General features: G+C 44.5%; 1 protein-coding gene across 1 annotated transcript; it reads right to left on the bottom strand.

The window, feature by feature from the left end:
• Positions 1 to 2,527: 2,527 nt before the first annotated feature.
• On the bottom strand, positions 2,528 to 22,493 carry PROSER2 (proline and serine rich 2). The gene is made up of 3 exons (XM_065872713.1): positions 22,356 to 22,493; positions 5,210 to 5,462; positions 2,528 to 3,501 (listed from the first exon to the last, which is right to left on the bottom strand). The coding sequence occupies exons 1-3, from the start codon at positions 22,491 to 22,493 to the stop codon at positions 2,528 to 2,530; spliced, it is 1,365 nt and encodes a 454-aa protein (XP_065728785.1).
• Between the last annotated feature and the right edge of the window lie 271 nt (positions 22,494 to 22,764).

The following is a 22,764-nucleotide window of genomic DNA, read 5'->3' as shown; positions in this document are numbered from 1 at the left end:
ACTCTGTTACCCTGGTAACTGCAGGGCATTACCCTTTGCAGATGAGACTGTGGTTTGGCCATTTGAACATACCTGCCTAAAAGCAGAGGAGAATTTTTTTTCCTGATTTTAAGTATTAAGGTAAAGAGTTTCATCTTTATCTTAATGGAGACTAAAATGGACTGATTTACAAGCATCACTTGAAAAAAAAAACAAACTGAGCACTTAAGATTCATCTTTCCTTTTCGTTACAAGTTTGCTTTGAAATATGGTCCTTAAGATTCCCTTGAAGATGACCCTTTAAGAACGTCCTATCACAGAGTTATTGCAAGGAAACAAATGCCCCTCAGAAGATGAATTTTTTTTGTTAAGGTGATACATACAAAAATAGGTTAGTTCATTAGCAGCTATAATTTGAACCTTGTACAAAATATATGGCTTTAATTACTAGGGTTTTGGGCACAAGAAATGGCCAGAGTAACAGTCAGTATAATTATGAATAAGTAGGTAGAAAAGATTATGAATAAACAGAAGGAAAGGATATAACCATTTAAAAGAAAATACCTGAGAATAAGTATAAAATGCAAAAACAAAGTTGCTTATACTTAAGATAGATCTCTAAATTTATTTTTCAAAAATGCCATTATGAGAACAAATATACTAACATATAGTCAAGTTCACCTTAATCACAACGAAGTCATAGGATAAGAAAAAAAGAAAGAATCCTCAAATACAAGGGATATTTAAAATGTTAGCCATATCAAGATCATCTATTTTTAAACACTGTGTAACATGGCATCTCGCTATATAAAAAGGAGATAACAGGGCTCAAGAATCCTTTAAACAAATCCAACATAAACAGGAGTAAAGTAAAGACTATTTTTAAGAACCTGTAAAATCAAAGCACCCATTTAAATGAAGACCATCAAGAAGCTATGAGATTATTTCAGGAGGACAAGGCCTGGGCGAGACACTAAATACTGTCGTTCTAAGGAAAACATTACAATCATTTTATGTAACTTACAAGGCAAATTAATACTATGAAAAACGTCCTTCACAGCACATTTAGAAGTTTGAGTTTAAATAATACTCAACAGAAAAGAAACAGATTCTGTGACAGTGGCTGAGACATACAACAAAAGGGTGTGACTTTCAAGTGTGGTCCTTCCGGGTCTATTTTAAGAGGTTTTAGACTCCAGCCTGAAATAGTTTTGATAATAATGCTTGTGGCTACAACTCAGCATGTAAGACATTGTTTGGGACAAAACCAGTTCTTTTCATGCTGTGTAACTTAGTTCGCTGTTTTTTCCCTTTTAAATTAATCCTGAGATCTTGCTCACAGAACATGAGGGATGTTAAGAATCTTTTGTTTCCTTCTGTTTACCAGCCACCTTGGAACATGCAAAACTAAAATTAGGTGATAAATTAAAATTAGGTGATAAACGACATCTTTAAAAGCATACTTCACTAACAAAGGAACTCTCTTGCTTAGTTGGAAGCTTATTCGGACTATTTAATTGGGAACAGAACACGTTGAGGAAAAAGCACTTTGGTTTAACGAAAAGTTATGGAGATGTGTCCTTAAAAGACTTCCTTATTAGGAAGTAACAATTTCTATGTCATTATCTCAATACTGAGATGGCTTGTGTATCAAAAGAATAGGAAGTGCTTGCATCCTGTAGTTATGTAATAGGGTTTTAAGAAGTTTATATATATATGTAATAATGAATGTGTGTGTGCACATCATCTATATCTGTATATAACATCTGTGTACCTATAAACACATATTATGTACATGTATATACACAGTACACACTCATATATATATCTCCCAGTAACACAGACTCTGTAGTCTGATGAGACTTACTTTCTTAAAACTACCACCTTTTCCAAACTCAACCTTTCCATTCCACTCCCATAACTCAACGTTACAGTAAATCATACTCTAAAGGCTTCAATTTTCAAGTAAAAAAAACCTGGGCAAACCAAATTAGACCAAGAAACAAAGGCATATTTAGGCTAACATACTGTCTTTCACCTTTCAAAAACAAACAAAAAACCAAAACAGTATTTTAAGACACTATGAAAATTGAACAAGCACTTCTTTATTTTCTTGGAAAGGAGGGGACGGTCCCTTTCTTAGAGAAACGAGTATGAGAGATCTAAACTGGCTTTCGTGTCATGCACTTCGGATAAAAGGTTAGATTAGAGACTCAATAACAGAAAATTCAGACCCAATCCCCCTCTTCCTAGATCCAAAAAACATATGGCATTTACAAATCATTGAAACCTGTAGGTGTTCAAGGTTATTCTCCGAGCTCTTGGAAACGGGAAGATGTGGTGCGGGATGCTCTCGTTCGGAAGGATGTCCCAGCTCGGATGCGGGCCAGAGCGGGACAGACAGTCGGCTGACTCCCGGGCCCCCATCGCTGGTCCTCCACGGGGTTCCGCAGTCCGGGCTTTGCTACTGTGCTGTACGCATGCACACATCCATGTTCGGCCACACGTACCTGGTCACCCTAACTCCCCCAGCGCCGCCCACTCTCCGTCACAAGTTCTCCTTCAGGAGGCCGAGCTTCCGCAGGGCCTCCCGACGGGCCTCCTCCGTGGAGCCCCGGCCCGAGAACTGGACAGTGATGCCCTGGGGTCTGAACCCCACAGCCCGGGGGAGCGAGCCCGACCGCTTCCTGGCGTCCTGGCCGCAGTCCGGCTGCCGGGGTGCAAGTTTGCTGGGGAGGGCCGGGTCCGGACGGAAGGTGACCGTCTTCCCTGTAGAGACAAAGGGCCCGGGATGGCTCTTGAGGATGTCGTGGAGGCTCTGGAAGCCGTTGGCCATCGGCAGGGGCTGTTCCGTCTGCACGCCTCTGGACTGCTGGCCGCCGTGCGCCCCTGCCCGCGCGGGAGCAGCCTCCCGGGCCGGGCCCGGCTGGCTCTGCTCGGGGGAGATGCTTCTCCTCTGCTCGGTGGGCTCGCTCCTCTGGGCCCGGTCCTCCGTCTCCCCCACGGAGAGGAAGGAGACCCCATTGATGTTGGCCAGGACCTGGGCTTTGCGCTCCTGCACGTTGACCGCGGCCTTGGAGATTGTCTTATTGAAGTCCTTCCCCGCGCTGTTGGTCACGCTGATGTTGCTCGGGAAGCGGTGGATCTTGGGCGCCGGCTGTGTGGCGTGCCTGTGCCACAGCGAGTGGTCTCCGTGTCGAGGGGCCACGGAAGTAAGCGTCCTCCATCCTGCAGGCCTGCCCTCTTTGGACGGGGATGTGGGCGAGAGCCCTTCGTTCCCTGCCAGCTTCTCAGACATCTTCTGGGCGATGACGAGCGGAGTGGGGACCGAACGGGCCAGTTTGGGGTGCTCTGCTGGAGTAGGAGGGGGCTCTCTCCCGGGGTGTGCCGGGGCTGCTGCGGGGACAGGGCTGGGAGGCGGCAGGGGCAGGACCTCGGGACCTGGGGGGTCTGGAGGGGGAGACTTCTCAGCATCCTCTTTCCTGAGGACAGGAGTGTCTTCCTTTCCAACAGCACCAGCCCCTGAAAAGTAGCAAGGATCCTCATAAGCTACCACCATATGCAGAAATAAATGCATCACGTTTCCTTTTCACTGAATTTACAAAGGTCTCAAAGGGATTCAATACCAATTTCAACAGTACCTCTTGTAAGCTAAACTCCCTCTACCCTATTCCCTGGACTAGCGAAAGGGAACATAGTATATGATTCTCATAATCACCTGACGAGAAAGAATGAATTAGCAGTGGTGAAAGATGTGCAAGCCAGAAACAGTCAGTACATGGGAAGCATGTGGTAAATGCAAGTTTCTAAGGAGCCATCATCCTGAGACATGTAACAGGAGGAAACAACAGCTTACCTTATGGGGGATTTTACAGAGGGGAAATGGAGGCTGGGAAGTTTGTGGTACCCACCAACCCCTCCCTCAGGTCTCTCTAGATGAAGGATAATTGGATGTGTCACTTTCCTCTTGAAACAGAAATGTTTCCTGACAGCCTCCAGTACAGTTTAATACACCAGCCTATGATCCTTTACTATATCCTAACATACGTGATCACAGATCACCTAACACTTTTCTGCACTAGTATTTATACACCCGTGTCTGCTGCAAAATTGGGAGCTATGTATTATATTTATCTTTGTATCCTCAGAATCTCACACAATGCCTGCCACAGAGTGGGCACTTAAAGTTGTTATGAAAACATCATGTTAGAGAACTGATGGGCAAGTGGCTTACTTTCAAAGAAATGTTTTCCTTGGCACAATTATATGATCTGACATTTTTAAGGGATCGGTGGTTCAAATTAATTTTAGGAACTAAACTTCAAAGAAGAAGTGATAAAAAGGGGAAGTTCATATTAAGTCTCTTCTTTGAAGAGATGGCTGCAAACTCAGCCCCGTATTTGGAACATATAACCAATAGTACATGAAATTCTGTGTAATACACAGCCTTGCTTACAAAAAATAAAGGGGTGGGGATATATTTCTACAGGCTTGTGACAAATGGAAGTATTTTGTAGTCAACAGAGCAAAGATATTTTCCATCCTATTTTTCCCTCATCTTTTCCAATCCTTATCCCCTTGTCCACATTTCCAGTATCTTTTCCAACCAGGAAAAAAAAAAATTGGAAGAACGTTTTCTCCTTGTCCATGTCCCTCTGGTTCTATCACAGAACTCAAGGGGCAAAAAGCATACCTCTCCTCTGATGCCACCCTGAATCAAGCAAACTTTACAAAGCAGATGCTGAGCTGAATTTTTGTTCTGATCATTTTTGTTTTCCTGAACCAGCTGACTTTTCAGTTCAAACACTCCCACCTTGGAATAGGGGTATAACCTTGCACAAGAATTGAGATTGAACCTCAAAGGCTAAAGTACAAGTCCTTTGTATATTTTCTTTGTAGAATGGGATTGTTTCCTGAAGCCATTTCCAGTTTTCTTTTTTCTTTTATCCATGTGTGCAATGTTTGTTTGCCCAATTAGTCTCATTCTTTATTCTCGCCCTTTTGAAATTTCCCTTCCATGTGTTTTCATCCTAATATACCATGAAAGCACCTATTTAGTTGGACAATCAGACTACCAAGAGGATGCTTCTACCCTACAAAAATCTGATCAGCCCCACGAACTACTATACTGGCTGGAGACACAGAGAACACGACAGAAAGGGGGGCCTCTGTGTCTTGTACCACACGACAAGCCACGTCAGAGGTGGGGGACCTGTTCTCTGGTCCTCACCTGCTGCCTCCGTCACATCCTGAAGGCTCTCGGGTTCCCCGGCTCCAGGGCCCAGCTGCACTAAGTCCACTACGTCCTCTGGCTCGGAGGGACCAGAAGTGCTCTCTTCCAGAGACGGCGGTGAGTGGCACTGAGCATCACCATCACACAGCACCTGTTCCTCAAAGTCGTCTTCCAGGGAATCAATCGTCTCTTCAAAAAACAGGAGGACGTCCTTTTCCTCATGTGTGAGGTACTTCAGGCTCTCATCATCCTGTACAAAAGGTTTGGACACGAGGAATGAAAGCAACAGTGGTTTCACTGAAGGGAAAACACCCCACAACAATGTAGGGATCAATACAGAGCCTGGGGTGGAATTCATGGCATCCTCCAATTTCCCGTCTGGGGAGAGTGCACCATCCAGGCAACCCTGCTGGCACACCTCTGCCTGTGTGTCCCTCACCGTTCGACTTGCATGAGAAAGAAGTTTGTCCAAAAGGTGTAGCAGATTACGGATCTTAGACACTTTTGTTCCTCATGAGTCAATGACAAGAAAGCAATTCTTCAGTACCTCCTTGGAAGAGGTCTTTTCAGCTTACTGCTAACAGATGTGCTTGGTTTCCCCGTAATAGCAATGGGGGGATCTTTAGTTAAAGACAGTGGAGTGAACTCACATATTTATCTCCTCTCCCTCCAGAAACCTCACTAAAACAAAAATGGGCTTTATCTGTTTTTAAAGATACACATCACAAAAACAAATATCATAGGAAATGAGGTGATAGCAACAACATGAGGGAAGGCAGACAGCAGAAGGACAGGTGGTGACTGACAGAGAATCCAAGAAGGGTGAATCTTAGTCAGCAGCTGGGGGTGGGGCCGGAATCAGCCTGCAGTGGCATGGAGAGCCCTCACAAGGCTCAGCACAGCGTCGGGGAGGTGCTGGGCAGTTCTGGAAGCCTGCCTAAGATGACATTGAAAAGAGCAGAACTGGACGAGAGTCTCTTTCAGAAGCAATCAGGTCACCCAGGCAGAAAACTAGATGTTTATTCTTAAAGAAGGTAAAGCCGGGGGGCATCAAGCCAAGTTCATGGTAAAGAACCGTTCTGAAAACTGGGAGTCAGGGAATCAAACTGACCCTCTGGACAGAGGATTGGAAAGGTCTCCTCCGAGGAAGTGAATGGTCCAAGAGCTAAGAGGTGGACACCTTGGGCTCCCCAGGGAAACAGCTCAGCAAGATCACTCTACCAGTGAAATCACCGTCAACAAACCCCAGCACAGAATTCTTAATCAGTTTCTTAACATTCTGCTCTTAAGCTGTTCATACAGCTAATGGTCACCAAGCAGCTGAGAAAACCCTTTAACATGAAAGACACATCAAAACAAGATAAGAAGGAAGAAAAGGCAACTTGCAAGAAACAAACTGTGCAGAATGGTGAAAATTCCAAAAAGATGATCATGAACGTCCTCAGAGGGATCAGAGGAGAGGCTGAAACCATAAACAAGAATCTGATGCTATTTTTAAAAACTAGAAGACAATAAAGAGCTCTTAGAAATTAGAACTGTGACAGAAAAAAAATGAAATAGAAGCCTAGAGATAAAGTGGAGAAACCGGAAAAGTACAACAAAAAGTCAAAAAAATTTTTTTAAACAGAAAACTAGAGAATACGAGTGGGAGGGCCAACATCCGAATAATGTGTTCCAGAAAGAGGAATGAGGACAAATAGAGGGGAAGAAATGATCAAAGTAAACAAGCAAAATTATTCAAGGAAATGTCCTTAAACAGAAGGATGTGAGTTTCCACATCAAAGGGTCGTGAGAATAACCTGATGAACAGGAATAAAACAGACCTATGCCAAGGCCCATCCATTGAAATTTAAGCCACGGGAGACGAGGCAAGATACTAAAAGCTTCCCAGAGTGGAAAACGGGTCACATAACAAAACATCAGGAGTCAGAACAGCAACAGACTTCTCAGCAGCAGCTTTGGAAGCCAGAAGACAATGTTGTGATTCCTTTAAAATTCCAGATGAATTCAGGACTAGAATTCGTACATAATCAAGTTAAAGTTAGAGTAGAATAATGGTGGGGTTTTTTTTCAATTAATTAATTAATTTTTGTCTGCGTTGGGTCCTCGTTGCTGCTTTCTCTAGTTGTGGCGAGCGGGGCCTACTCTTCGTCGCAGTGTGCGGTCTTCTCATTATGGTGGTTTCTCTTGTTGTGGAGCGCGGGCTCTAGGCGCGTGGGCTTCAGTAGTTGTGCACGGGCTCAGTTGCTCTGCGGCATTGGGATCTTCCTGGACCAGGGCTCAAACTTGTGTCCCCTGCATTATTGGCAGGTGGATTCTTAACCACTGCACCACCAGGGAAGTCCCAATAATGGTGTTTTTAAGACACACAAGGTCTAACCAGCAGATCTCCCATGCGTGCCTTTCTCAGGAAGCTACTGCAGGGGGGTGGAGGTAGGGCTGTTGCCCTAGACAAGGGAGGAGCCAAGAAGAAAAACCTGGGAGCCAGAATATAGGAGAGAATGAGAGAAAGCGGAGGGAACCCCAGGATAACAGTGCTGTCCCCAGGATGTCAGCTGTGCAGTGAACAACCAACCTACTCCAGAGCAAGCCATGGGGCCACACAGAACATGAACAAAGAAAGCAAATAAAACCAAAGCAATTATCAACCACAGGAAAAACTAAAGTTATGAGACAAAGCATGTATCTGTGAGTCAATTCCTCTATAGCAACACCCCCCCACACATCCACAGGTATACTAATTATATCAGTATTTATGGTAGCAAGAAAATGAAAAACCACCTAAAATGTCCAACAATAAAGGTATGGTTGAACAAATCAGGGCACATTCACAGATGGAATATTATACAGCCATTTTAAATGGTGTTTTCAAAAGAATATAATGTTAAGTGAAAAAAATGCAGATAAGCAAGAGTTGCCTTGATTTAAATATCAATATATGCATACTTCATATATCCACAAATACAAAAAGTACCGAAAGGATAAAATGTCAATAGTGGGGGGAAATGAAGGTAAATAACAAATAGGAATGAGTTAAAAGTCATTGCCTCCAGTGAGTCGGAAATGGGGGGAGGGGTTCAAGTAAGACTAATGCTTTTTATAAACCTTATAAAAGTATTTGAGTCTCTACGATGAAAATAAATTTCGATAAAACAACACGAAAAAATATAGTGGAAGCAAAGGTGACTATGCGTTGGTCCATGTGGTATAGAATAATGCACTTCATACCGTGATCTGAGAGGTCTTCAAATGCCCACCTATCCAGGCCCATCACAGAGCCTGCAGTGTCCAGAGGTTTAGAGACTTTTCTTTAGTTTCAGGCACAGTATATACTTGTTTGGGGGATGATTAGCACAAGAACACATGCAAATTTCTCAAACTAGCTTGGCCATGTTAGCTGAATCCTGAAGGAAGTCCACTCAGGAAAAGGGGACTGTCCATGGCATGGGTTCAGTAAATAGGAATAATTAGAATATTGCTGGGGAGAGATACCTACCGCATGGCTTAGGTAGCAGAACAGAACACTGCTGGGAAGAGAAGCAATATATACCTATATACAACTGCTGGGTCATAAGATACGTGTCTGCTTTGGTAGACATAGCCTAACAGTTCTCCCAAGCAGCTGGACCAACACACACTGGTTGGTGCATGGCCCTGCATGTGGTAGCATCTCCTTCTGATATTCAGTACATTCCCAAGAAGACAGCAGTGTTGAGATTTTTTTCCTCATAATACTTAACTGGCTGTTTGGAGATCCTCTTATGAAGTGCCTGTTCAAATCTTTTGCCTATTTTTCTATCAAGTTATCTTTAAAGAAATAATTTGTAGGAGTTCTTTTATGCATACTTGATACAAATCCTTTGTGGGTGTTTTTATTGCAAATATTTTTTCCTACCCAGTGGCTTGCTTTTTCTCTCTGTTAATGGGGGTCTTCTGGTGACTAGTCCTTAATTTTAGTGTAGTACAATGTATCAGTCTTTTCTTTAGAGCTTTTTGTGTCCTATTTAAGACACCACTACCTACTCCATGGTCATGAAGATGTTCACCTGCTTTTATTTATTCTAAAAGCATGGTTGTTTTTAAACTTCCATATTTGTGCTGCAATTCATCGGAATGAACTTTTGTGTGTGGTGTGAGGTCACAATTTGCTGTTTCCTACACTGATATCCAACTGTTCCAGCAAAACTGCTTGAAAAGACTATCGTTTCGGGACTTCCCTGGTGGCACAGTGGTTAAGAATCTGCCTGTCAATGCAGGGGAGACAGGTTCGAGCCCTGGTCCAGGAAGATCCCACATGCCTCAGGGCAGCTAAGCCTGTGCGCCACAACTACTGAGCCTGCACTCCAGAGCCCACGAAGCACAACTACTGAGCCCATGTGCCACAATTACTGAAGCCCATGCGCCTAGAGCCCATGCTCCACAACAAGAGAAGCCACCGCAATGAGAAGCCCGCGCACTGCAACAAAGAGTAGCCCCTGCTCGCCGCAACTAGAGAAAAGCCCGTGCACAGCAACGAAGACCCAGTGCAGCCAAATAAAAAAAAAAGACTATCATTTCCCCACTGCAGGTCCCCTTGGTTGTAAATCAGGTGACAGGTCATGAGTCCATCTGTTTCTAGATTCTCTTTTCTGTTCATTTGTCTACTTGTCTGTTTGTACAATGATAAAACACTGTTTTAATTATAACATTATAGTGGGTCCCGAGTTTGAAGCCCTCCTGTTTTGCTGTTCTTTAAGTCTGTGCTGGCCCTTTTTATTTCCAGTATCAGCTGGTCAGTTTCCATATACACATAAATATACACACACACCCATGCTGGGATTTTGATTGGACTTCATGGAAGTTCTTCAAATTGAGTAGAACTGATGTCTCACAATATTTTTTCTATCCGTATGGTATACTTATTTAGATCAGTGGCTCTTAAAGTGTGGTCCTTCACCCAGCAGTGGCAGCAGCACCCGCGAACTTGTTAGAAATACAAATTCTTGGGCCCCATCTCAGATCTACTGAATCAGAAACTTTAAGGGGTTGGGCCTTCAGTCTCTTTCAACAGACCCTCTGGGTAATACTGATGAACTAACGTTTGATATGCTTTGATCCAGTTCTTTATTTTCTCTCAATAATATCTTGTAATTTCCAGTGTAGAGATTTTACAGATTTTGTTATCTCTCCTCTTAGGTATTTGATGTTTTGTGATGCTATTAGAAATGGCATCGCTTTGAACATTTTCTAAATGTTTCTGGTCTATAGAAATACAAGATATAGCGACCTGGAAATAAGCAAAGTTAACAGTACTAACAGTTCATCTGCAGGTGCTTTTCAGTTTTCTACATAAACAGTGGTGTCTATAAATGAGAGGTTTTTACTTCCTCCTTTCCATTCCTCATGCCTTTCATTTTCTTCATTCTGCCTTATCGTACCACCAGGGTCCTCCAGTTAGCTGAACAGAAGTGGCATCTTCATCTTGTTCCCAATGTCGGGGAGAAAGCTTTCAATATTCCACCATTAAGTACAGTGTTTGCTGTAGGTTTTTAAAAGATGATCTTCATCAGATTAAGAAAGCTGTCTTCTATTCCTAGTTTGCTAAGTGTGTTTGTCTTTAAAATAATGAATGGGTTTTGAACTCTGTCAAAGGCTTTTTCTTCATTTATTGCAGTGGTTCTCAGCTGGGGATGATTTTACCCTCCCTGGGGCATTTGGCAATGTCTGGAGACAACTGTACTTGTCACAATTTTCTCATTTATTCTGTTAATGTACTGAAGTATGGTGATTGATTTTCAACTATTAAACCAACCTTACATTCTTGGAATAAGTCCAACTTGGTTGTGATGTTATTAGCCTTTTTATACAACACTGAATCTGATTTGCTAACATTTTGTTTAGAATTTTTGCATATATATCCACAAGACAGATTATAATTTTCCTTTCATTATAATCAGATTTTGTATGGATTTCCTTTTTTGAGTTTGAACTTAGGAAACAGTGTGCCCCTAGATTTTAGTTCATGGCATATCTTTCTGTTCCACTTCTTTTGAGATTGGGTGGGGCTGGGTGGGGGGGAACAGAGTGATTTTAAGGAAAAATTGTCTCCAGTTCAAATTGTAACAGTTTTGTATTAACTAGATCTCTGTAAGTTTATCAGTTTACTTATCTAGCAGTTGTGTAGCCCTTAAGAACTTCAATTTTTCCCTCTAATAAGAGGATCCATGTGAAGGCACATTAGAAGAGTAGCAGGATACTACAGGGGAAAATGGGCACCAGGCGTTCCTTATTTAATACTTTTTATTGAGCACTGAACCAAAGAAGAGAGGAATAGGTTTTAACAAAAGAACCAGGGTTAAAATCTTATAAGTCCTTCATGTCTACAGAATATATGACTAATGGGTTTACACTTAATTCTGAGAACTCCAGGATCTGGCCCTACCTACCTTTTAAATTTATTTATTTATTTACTTACTTTTGGCTGTGTTGGGTCCTCGTTGCTGCGCACAGGCTTTCTCTAGTTGCGGCGAGCGGGGGCCACCCTACTTACCTTTTAAATGTCACTCCTACTCCTCTCCCCTTTATACTCTATAGCAGGGCTGGTAAACTTTTTCTGTAAAGGGCCAGATAGTAAATATTTGGGGCTTTGCAGTCTTAATGGTGGCAACTATTCAACTCTGTCAACGCAGTGTGAAAGTTACAGGTGATATGTAAATGAATGAGCTTATTAGCTTTGTTACAATAAAACTTTGTTTACAAAAACAGGTGGGGGGGCCACATTTAGTCCACAGAGTGGGGTTTGCTAATTCTTGCCCTATAATCAAATCAAATCACTTGCTATTTCCTAGACCTGTTTCTCTGTCAGCAATGCCCATGACTGCACAGCCACATCTCACCTGTCCTTCCTGGTCCAATTTAAATGTCACCACACCTCCAGCCTACCCCCACAGCACCCATTGAATCATGCATTCAAATATCTGAGCATCTAGTAAGCGTCGGGCAATGTATATACGAGGGTGTAAATAATGTTCTTGCTGTCTGGTTTAGTTCATCTAATGAGGGCTTCAGACAAGAAAGTAGACAAAGTGGCTATGACAAGGTGACTATGGCGAGTTAGGGAAACATAGTATGGGTGTCAATTCACACTTTTGGGGCAGGGGTTCCGATATGGAAAAACTCTGGAGGTGAAATGATTGTCAATAATCTGAAAGAAGTGGGCGAGAGTTCAACAAAAAGGGACCAGGGGTAGTTAGATACGTATTTTGGAGAGATCACATTGGCAATAGTTTGGAAAATAGGAAACAGTATGGACAACTGAATACGGAAACAATTTAGACAAAAGTTAAAAGTCACCTAAAGTAGAGCCATGGTGATGGGAACAGAGAGAAGCAGATAAGTTGAGGGTTATTTAACAGGAACAATCGACTCTTCGTATAAAATTCTATTTTTTACTGTAGTTGTTCATCACCCATGCATTTCACCTTTGCTGGACTTTATATGTAGAGGAAAGAGCCATGTCTGAGGCATCTGTGAACTCTGCACAGAGCTGAGAGTTTGTCTTGTGTCCAGGATGCAGTCACTGTAACCACAGTGTCAGCTGCCTCCTCACCATGTAGGTCTGTCTTGGCCCTCTGGCCACCAGCACACGAAACTTTCATAAAAAATTCAGCGATGCTACTCGTTTTGTGATTTTTCTAGACTTATTGCGGGTTGGCAGGTGGCACAGAGCATCCTGCCTCCTCTTTCCTCTTAATCTAGCCTGAGTCTTGCTAGATTACCCCACGCCCATCATTCAGCACACACCACACCAACCCTGCTCCTCCCAGAGTCACCCTAAGACATTTCGCATTTTTCTTCTCTCCATGCAGAGAAGTTCAGCTTGGTGATTCAGCCACCACCACGACAAAAAACCCTGCAAGTCTAAAATGAGTAGGGCTCTTAGCATGACAAAGATCCCTCTAGTTAATAATTACAACCACCATGGATGTTGTTAGGGTGACGTGGTAATGGTAACAACCGGAACCAAAAAAGTCTTAGCCCCAACTATTTGTTGAGTTAAACGTCTTGGGGAAATAAATTAATGCTCTCTACCCTTTTCCTCCTACTTTGACCTTCCCAACTCAGTGTTTCAATAGGGTTATTCCCAAGATTTTAGATAATCTATTGATACTTTGGCTGGGTATAATGATTTCTCTTTGGTTAGACAGACAGTAGAATTAAATAGGCAACTGACCTGTAACACGCCGTCAGCTTAAGACACACTCCCATTTCCCAATTAAGTGAGCGGCAAAAGTGAGAATGGGATATATAAACCCCGCACGTCCAATCAAAGCAAGGAGTCCCAATATAATATTTCATTTGGAAAATAAGCTTAGAAAGGGAAGCTCCTATTCAACCATTTTATGTTGTGTGACAAACTACAGGACTTACGGGCTGACAGATGCAACGCGGAGATCAGTCAGTCCAGCTCCCTCACCTGAAGGTGTGAAAACCGGGTGCAGAGGCAATGTAATGACTTTCCAAGGGTCGCACAACTATTTTGTAGAGCAGCCAAGGCCAGAACCAGTTCTCTGCTTGCTTTCTGTTCTGTTCTACTTATTTCCCTTTCTTTTTATAAATTTATTTATTTATTTTGGGCTGCACTGGGTCTTCATTGCTGTGCGTGGGCTTTCTCTAGTTGCGGCGAGCGGGGGCTTCTACTCTTTGTTGCGGTGCGCGGGCTTCTCACTGCGGTGGCTCCTCTTGTCGTGGAGCACGGACTCTAGGCGCGTGGGCTTCAGTAGTTGTGGCACGCAGGCTCTAGACCGCAGGCTCAGTAGTTGTGGTGCACAGGCTTAGTTGCTCCGCGGCATGAGGGATCTTTCCAGACAAGGGCTTGAACCCGTGTCCCCTGCATTGGCTGACGGATTCTTAACCACTGCTCCACCAGGGACATCCCCATAAATCAGTTTTAACCAGGCTGGTCAGCGATCAGAGCCCCAGGTCCTGGCAGACTCAGATTCTTGCGTCATCAACTATCCAAGTTGTCTCTCGAGTGTTAGAGGCTGGAGGACAGGCTGGGTGACTTGTTCGTGATCAGCCTGGCCTTGAGTCTTGACCTAAGGGGCAGGGCTAACCACTCCGTGGACTCTGTTGCCTAATTCCCCAAACAATAAGCTGCCCTCCAAATGAACCCGGACTCTGCCTGTACCTAGGAGAGGAAAGGAAGCAGAAACAGAGAAAAGCTGCAGTGCCAAGGGCTGGTGAGCCAGGAATTCAGGGCCAAAAAAGGGGCACGTGGCCCTTGGCTGAGAGAGTTCTGTCTACACCTCTATTCCCAGGAGATGCTGCTGCTGCCTCTCTCAGGCAGGGACGTTAAAGAGGAAGACGTGGGCCTCGGGGAAGAGGCAGAGCCTGAAGGGCAAGGCAGCGAGCACAGGCACATCTATGGAGCCAGGAAGCAGATGAGAGGTTGCCCAGCGCCTAGGGCAGTTGGAGGGAAGCGGGGAGTGACTGCTAGTGGGCACGGGTTTCTTTTGGGTGATAAAGATATTCTAAATTTGGTTGTGATGATGGTTGCACATCTCTGTGAATCTACTAAAAACCACTGAAGGGCATACTGTAATGGGTGAGCCACAGGGTATGTGAATTACATCTCAATAAAGCTGTTACAATACATTTAAGAAAAAAAGCAAGGCAGTGGCCCAGTGGCCCCATGTGAGGAGGGAAGAGAGCTGGCACCGTGGCCGGGGTGGACCCTGCTTGATCACTGGTGCTATTGGATGAGAGAATTGCTAACTCAGTTCCCAAAGAACTAAGCAGAGAGGAAATGAGGATAAGAAAACATAGCAGCTTTCTTGGAACGGGGTGAATGGAAGAGAACGAACATTTGTCCCTATTATTTGGAAGGTAGTAGGCTGACAGCAGAAAAAAAAATTTTTAATTCCTTTCTATCAATGAAGTTTTTAATGCGCCAATTTGGGATGTGGAATAAAGGGAAGTTCTTTAAGGCTACAAATCTCCTGATGCTAAAAGAACGGTCTAGAGAACCATCCCTCACCTGTGCTACCCCACCTACCATGCTGACTGCAGGTGATGTCTACAAGCCTCTCAGGGAAACACTGTTTTGCTTCAAGAATTTGGGAGTACATACATTTTTACCCTAATCTATGTATTATGATGGTGAAAAAATAATTTCTAATGTATTCAAACCAGAAAATTCAAAACGCCAAATCTACTGCCGTAACTGGAATGCACACTGAACAGGTCTCCCATGAGGAGGAGGACAGAGTCCCAGAGTGGTACCATCTATCCTCTCCTGCAAAGATGACAGCAAAATTGTCCCTCTAGTCCCGGTGGAGCTCTGAGAGGAACATGGTCCTGGCTGGATGACCAACTCTTATAACAAATGCGACCAGCAGTGATAAAAGTCAGTGATCCTGGGCTTCCCTGGTGGCGCAGTGGTTGAGAGTCCGCCTGCCGATGCAGGGGACACGGGTTCGTGCCCCGGTCCGGGAAGATCCCACATGCCGCGGAGCAGCTGGGCCCGTGAGCCATGGCCGCTGAGCCTGCGCGTCCAGAGCCTGTGCTCTGCAACGGGAGAGGCCACAACAGTGAGAGGCCCGCGTACCGCAAAAAAAAAAAAAAAAAAAAAAAAAGTCAGTGATCCTAGACATACCTATGGGAGTACAAATGTGTGACAGGAGATTTGTTTTTAGGCAAATGGCAGAGAGGAAAAAACCTTTGTTTGTTTGGCTGAACAAAAAAGTCAAGAAGGCTTAAAACACTCATACTAAAATAACCCCCACCTAAAAAAGCCACTGAATTAATTCCGTTCTTAGGCTTTTTTTCCTTTTGTTTTGCTTTTCTTTTAAACAAAGAAATTGGATTTGACAGCAGATTAAGACAACAGTGGTAACTCCTTGTGAAGGAGGAAAAAAAAAAAAAAGAACCAGCAGAACTTATCTGTATCTTCAACGAAAAAAAAAAGAAAGAAAGAAATAAAAAAAATTTTTTTTAAATAAATTTATTTTATTTATTTATTTTTGGCTGTGTTACGTCTCCATTGCTGCTCACGGGCTTTCTCTAATTGTGGCAAGCAGGGGCTACTCTTCGTTGCAGTGCACGGGCTTCTCATTGTGGTGGCCTTTCTTGTTGTGGAGCATGGGCTCCAGGCACACGGGCTTCAGTAGTTGCAGCATGCAGGCTCAGTAGTTGTGGCTCGTGGGCTCAGTAGTTGTGGCTCACGGCTCTAGAGCACAGGCTCAGTAGTTGTGGTGCATGGGCTTAGTTGCTCTGTGACATGTGGGATCTTCCCGGACCAGGGCTCGAACCCGTGTCCCCTGCATTGGCAGGCGGATTCTCAACCACTGTGGCACCAGGGAAGCCCAGAAAGAAAATTTAAGAAAGATTATGATGGCTAAAATAATTTCTTGAGATGAGTCAAGATGTCTTAACCCCCAGCTCTCCCAGGTAGGCGGCCTTGGGTATTTGTTCAGGCAGAATGTGAGTTGATGGTCACATTCTCTTTCTACAAACACCGAAATGATCTCCCTGACACTTGAGCAAGGCTTTATTGACTTAAAAACCCAAGGTGATGAGAGACACCCCCCATGAGCTGAAACACAACGTAGGGGCAGTGAGAAGAAAAGAGGAATCAGTGTCTTCTGTGCTTCCGACACCCCTGTGAATGCCACGCTTTACTTTGGCAACCTCATAAGAAAGACCATAAGTGCATGTGGCCTTTCCCACGGTTTCATTACAAGGGCTTAATTAGGGTTATTTCTAACTAGTCCCTGTTGTAATTTTTCACTATGGTTAACGTAAACCTCTACTTGTGGCCGGAAAGAGACACAGACAAGCCCGCGGGGGATGAGATATGCAAGCAGTTTTGATTACAGATGGAAAGAATCATGGCTTTGAAGGACAACGCTGGGCTCCCTGGCCGCCTTAAACTTCCCTGAACTGGCAACGTCATAAAGCGGTCCCGACTGAGAGGGAAATGCCTCAAGCGCGTGGCGTCGTGCGTGAGACCCCACATAAGCTTGTCACACGTCCCAGAGTTCCGCGTGGCTGTCGTGTCACTAAACTGTGAGTTCCTGAAAAGATTAAAATCAAGTTTTATTCCATCACCTATCCAATCTGGTATGTGGGAGGCATTTACTGCATGTTTACCAAACTGAACTCTCCTCAAAGCAGTTTAGCTTTGTTTTAAAATAGCTGCTCTGTCCAGGAAGTTTTGGGTTCAATCTGGGGAAGGAGCCAGAGCTGAAAGGACAATGTGGTTACTACTGACCAGTCTGCTTCTCCTTCCCACGCCTCTGTTCTGTGTCTTCTCCTTGAAACTGTCTGGCGACAAGCATGTCAGATTCCTAGTGTCCTGCTTAGACTTCAGGCGGAGCCAGCCATGGAGAGAGCTTTGCCCCCGCTTGCTTTACCTTCTTCTTCCACGACCGACGGGTGAGGCCAAACGACCTCAGAGGCTTTGGAGAAGGAAGGGGTGATCAGGAGCTGACGACCGCTGTCTGATCACAGTCTTATTATGTGACTTGAGGGCTATAAGATTTGTCTGCTGAGGGACCAGGCAGGGTTTCAAGACAGTTCACTGAATATCAAATCTCCAAAAACAATGAATTTGGATCATTGGTTTTGCCCAAGTTAGAGACAAAAATGAATAGGAAGTATGCTTGGGGACTTGGGCTGTTTCCAATCCACCTTCAAAGTGGCACACACATTATGAAATTCCTTAATTCCTATGGGTATTAAGAGTATCCCCTCTTTTCAGCTAGTTAAATCATATTCTTTTCTGGAGGAAGCTTCAGGGTGCCTGCCGGGCAGAGCAGGCTTCAGACCATGTGCATAAGAAGAACCTAAGGATCCTGGCATGAGGCAGTACTGGTCCCTGGAAGTGCACCCCGGATGTTTGATGAGATGTGTGTCTGAGATACTGGCCTTAAGAGCTTAAGAATATGTCACCTTATACCCAAAGCTTCCTTTGTCCCCTTAAAGAGCTATCATTTATGAATGTCTCTAAATCCTTCCTGAACCTTTCATGTTGAATCCCCATCACCTCTCGAGGTGGTAAGTTCCAGAACTACACTACCAACTGTACTGTACTGAAGGTGTCCTTCTTACAGTTCAAAGGAAAAAGAGACCCTCTTAGTCAAGTATACAAGGATTTGGCCAGTTTGCTCTTTTTAAAAATATTTATTTATTTATTTATTTATTTATGGCTGTGTTGGGTCTTCATTGCTGCGTGTGGGCTTTCTCTAGTTGCGGTGAGCGGGGGCTACTCTTCGTCGCAGCTTCTTATTGCGGTGGCATCTCTTGTTGTGGAGCACGGGCTCTAGGCACGCAGGCTCAGTAGGTGCGGCATGTGGGCTCAGTAGTTGTGGTGTGTGGGCTCAGTAGGTGTGGCTCACGGGCTCTAGAGCACAGGCTCAGTAGTTGCGGCGCACAGGCTTAGTTGCTCTGCGGCATGTGGATCTTGCTGGACCAGGGATCGGACCCGTGTCCCCTACATTGGCAGGTGGATTCTTAACCACTGCACCACCAGGGAAGTCCTGGCCAGTTTATTCTAGTTCTAGCTATACATTTTGCTAGAAAATGTTCAGAGGAAGAATTCCTTACAAGAAAAACAATACACGTACACAACCACAACTGGCCTCTTGAGCGATAAAAAGTTCACATACTTCATCCTCCTAGAACAGCCTGGGTCATGACGGTGGCCAAGTGGATAGCCACAACAATCCTACCTAAGCAGCTATTTTAATTTTTAACTTGTACTGCCTCAGGAGAAAGGTTTCTAAAAAGCAAAGATCTGTCATCTTCCAGGCCACACTTCAACTAGTGTTTAAAAACTTTACAATACTTTCATTTAACTTTAGGCATTAATGTTTTATCTTCTTTTTAAAAATAACCGTTGCTTAAAATAAATACACACTTCTATAAATTGGAACTATCTTTTACGTAAAGAGCCCTCCAAGGGGTGCATTTAATCCCATACAATCTGGAGGCCTAAAAACACTGTTACTGACAAACCTTTTATGAGGTCAGGGAATAAAGAACAGGGAGTAGGGAAACTACTACAGTTGACTGTCGTTCTTTAGAGACAAGTCATAAAAAGACTGAGGATTTAGAATAAAAACATATAGACCCTCCCCAAATTTAGACTCCCTTCTGGTCAAGGAAAGAAATTCAGAAGCCTACTGAGAAGAGATGGATAGATGGGAAAGCACGGATCCAAACAGGATGACGGGGCAGGATGGAGTGGAGTTATTCTCCACCTGGGGCTAACAGGGCACTCACAGGAGCTTGTACCAGTAATTAGGAAGCACTGATTAGATGCTGGGCCTTTCATCTCTACGGGTAACCCTTGAGAAAGAATTATTATCCCACTCCCCCCCCACTTTTAAATTAATGAAGAAAATAACTAATGAAAAAGTGATTAAGTTACTTTTCCCAGGTTCCAGAGGGAGGCACATGTGAATTTGAACCCGGGCATGTCTCCAGTATCCTGTGTTTATTACTATCCTGAGTCAGTTTTCAGGATACTGATTAGTATCAGTAAATAAAGCAACTTGAAAAATGCATATGGATTTCTGGGAGGACTTGAGGGAAATTATAAACATCTTGGGGAACGTCCTTCTGATCTGTACTTGGCTCCACTGTGGAACCCGCTTAGCGCAGCACTGAGGCTCACGAAGCCCTTCCGGCACAGGCGGCTCACAGGCATAACGCTGTGCTCACCTCGCCCGTCTTGACCTCCTGAGATTTACAAATGTCAGAGATTTATAGTCTTTTCTGTCTTTGAACCTAAAGATAATTCTCATATCTTACCAAAAAATACGTCCGTGATAAAAAGTTTTATAATAAACCATTTCTCCTTGTGACTCTGGAGCTGAAACTTAGTAGACCTCCTTTCAAAGAAGAGCTTTTGCCTCTGAAGATGAATTCCTGGGTCTGACATCCTGACAAAGAGTCAAAATGATGCATATTCTCCAAATCTGCCAGGTGATGGAATGGACACCCCACCTGCCTAGACAGACACTCTGTGAAGAGCTGTATTTATATGGTGGTCTCTTGTAAACTCCCCGAATTCATTTCACAGTCTTGCTTCTTCTAGTTCAGACATCTTATAGCTGTTCTGGTGCCTTCGGTCCCTCTAAAAGGCTCTGTTCCTTTTCTCCTACACCTTCGTGGTAGGGAGTGTGATGCGCCCCCCAGGTCACCCTGGGGATGAAGGACCTGGTCCCCCATCTGTTGGGAATGCTGCTGGCAGGTGGCCCTCAGCTGTCAGTCCCCTTTGGGGACTGTCTCCAACTGAAAGGAACTGTCTTGTCAAGGTCGTGCCTCCCTCCAGGGATGTCCTCATCCCAGGGCTGATGGCAGAGTGGGTATCCAGGCTCCACTCTCGGCCCAGCAGCTCCAGGGCCTCCTGAGGAACAGCTAAGGCCTCTGTTGGGTCTGCCTCACAGCCCAGCTTCTCTCTCTGCCCAAACCCTGCTTCCTCTTCCTTCCAGATGTTGAGCCCAGGAACAGCCCTAATAAGCCTCCTGTGCTGTAACGTTGTCCATCTCAGAGTCTGCTGCCTGGGAAGCAAATCTGCAGCCAACTCTGTCAGGGTGAACCACAGCCACCAGACTGCAAGCTCTGCCTCTGTCCCCACCTCCGAGAACCGTGCTTCAGTATTTGAGCAAAGGGATAAATCACCTACACAGAACAGACGGAAGGCAGTCCTCCATGGACGGGTTTGCAGAGCTCAATCAAGTCCTTTCTGTCTTTGGAGTATGAGTTTGACCCACCGCAGAGGATGTGGTGAGGGTGGGTATGAGTTGGTGCATGTGAAGAACGGACCCTATATGACTACAGTGGAGATAGAAAAGTAGCGACTTTCCTGCCCAAAATTCAGTGCACGTGACACACCTGGGGTTATGGACTCTCCCAGGAAGAGACAGAGAACAGGTATTGCTTCAGCTTTCTATCAAAAGAGGCCATGGTACAAAGGATGTTAAGAGATTTGCCTCAAGTTCAATAAGAAGATGAAAGTGAAAGGCAAGGAAATAATTCGAGCACTGACTCATAACGCACTATACCCATTTCCTCAGAGACCGAGGTCATCTGACGACCGTTCTCGACTTTATTCCCGCCCCCCACACAGGGCAGCCCTTTAGACTATGGTTCCTAAGTTATCCACGCCATGTTTTAGAAATACCCTCTACATCAGAGCAGAGCTGCTTCCCAACTGTGCTTTGGAGAACAGACTCCACCAATGACTGGAGTATTAATCTGTATGTCTTTCTACCTATTCTTTTAACATATTCTTTAAATACAGTTTTTAAATTAAAAAATTAGTCCCAAATTCTCTATTCTTAAGGATTTATAGATTCTCAGATATTCAGAGAGTAATTTGTAATACATTTTTCCTTTGGCGAATCAAATATTTATCACATACTTACCATGGTGACTGAAAAAAAGAAAATATGCAAGTAGGAGCCTATAAAATTCTATTGTTACTATTAACTGCCCTCTGTACACTTCCTTCTTATGTTCAGCATAGCTGGGGTTAATTTTAGGGATTGGTGTATCTTTAGAAAATTTGTGCTCCCATTGAAGATGGGCTGAGATGAACAATGGACCATTTTTATTGAGATCCAAGGTGGACTCTCTCCTGTCCTTCCCTCTATGAATATGAAGGTCTCCATCCTGAAAGGTGAATACCCTGAGGGGTGGGGAGGGCCAAAAGATCTTCTCTTAACTTTACAGACTTTTTGTGAAAGTTCCCAAAGCTTGTTGACACTTACGTAAAGGTCTGGATGCCGAGAGAAAGGGATAGGAAAGCATTTATATTTGTAAAGGACTTAAACATCTGTTTTAAAGTGAATTTGATGTTATCCTGTGAGGTGTTTCCCTTCTTCCAGTCATTGGACCTGAAAGGCAGGCGCTCTGGCCTGGGCTGGTGGCCACCTTCAGGCACGGCGTGCTCTGGGTCTTAGCAGCCAAGTTATCACTGCTCTGGATTTTGTGCAAAACTCAATACGATTCACACTGAAATGCCGCTTCAGAGAGCGAGTATTCCAAGACGTCAAGCTAGTTACCCCAAAAGGATGTTGTAAGATACTCCTGATAGGGGGGCAAAATCAGCCAACATTCAAGCACACAGAGCACCAGAGAAACAGGGACTCACCCGAGTGAGACTTCTGGAACGAGAGCTGCTGGCCCGACTCTCCAGACTGCCCCCTCTGCTCAGGCCACTGAGCCTGCAGCCGGGCAACAAGTCAGGGTCCATCTCCCAAGAGTCTGACTTCTGGTGATGGACAGGCATCCCCACAGTAACCCCGGCCGCTGGCTCAATCACAGGAAGTGGGGAAGGGGCCGGTGTCCCATGCCCAAGTAGTGGGTCACCTCTGGAGGAGGAAGCACAAGGTGACGAGGGTTAGTGAGCTCAGACAGCGAAGGCCTCATTCCCCCAGGACGAACCGGCATCACGAGATACAGCCGGCTGGTCCACAGCCTCGACCGTGAGGACTAAGGTGATCAGGACCCCCGAAGTCAACTTGTTTGGTGATGCTCATTTCCATTTCTCCTTTATCTCC

The sequence above is a fragment of the Phocoena phocoena genome, chromosome 2 (assembly GCF_963924675.1).
Source record: "Phocoena phocoena chromosome 2, mPhoPho1.1, whole genome shotgun sequence".
In the NCBI taxonomy this organism is placed as follows: Eukaryota; Metazoa; Chordata; class Mammalia; order Artiodactyla; family Phocoenidae; genus Phocoena; species Phocoena phocoena.
The sequence above is the reverse complement of the archived record's forward strand: the minus strand, read 5'-3'. Positions and strand labels throughout refer to the sequence as shown.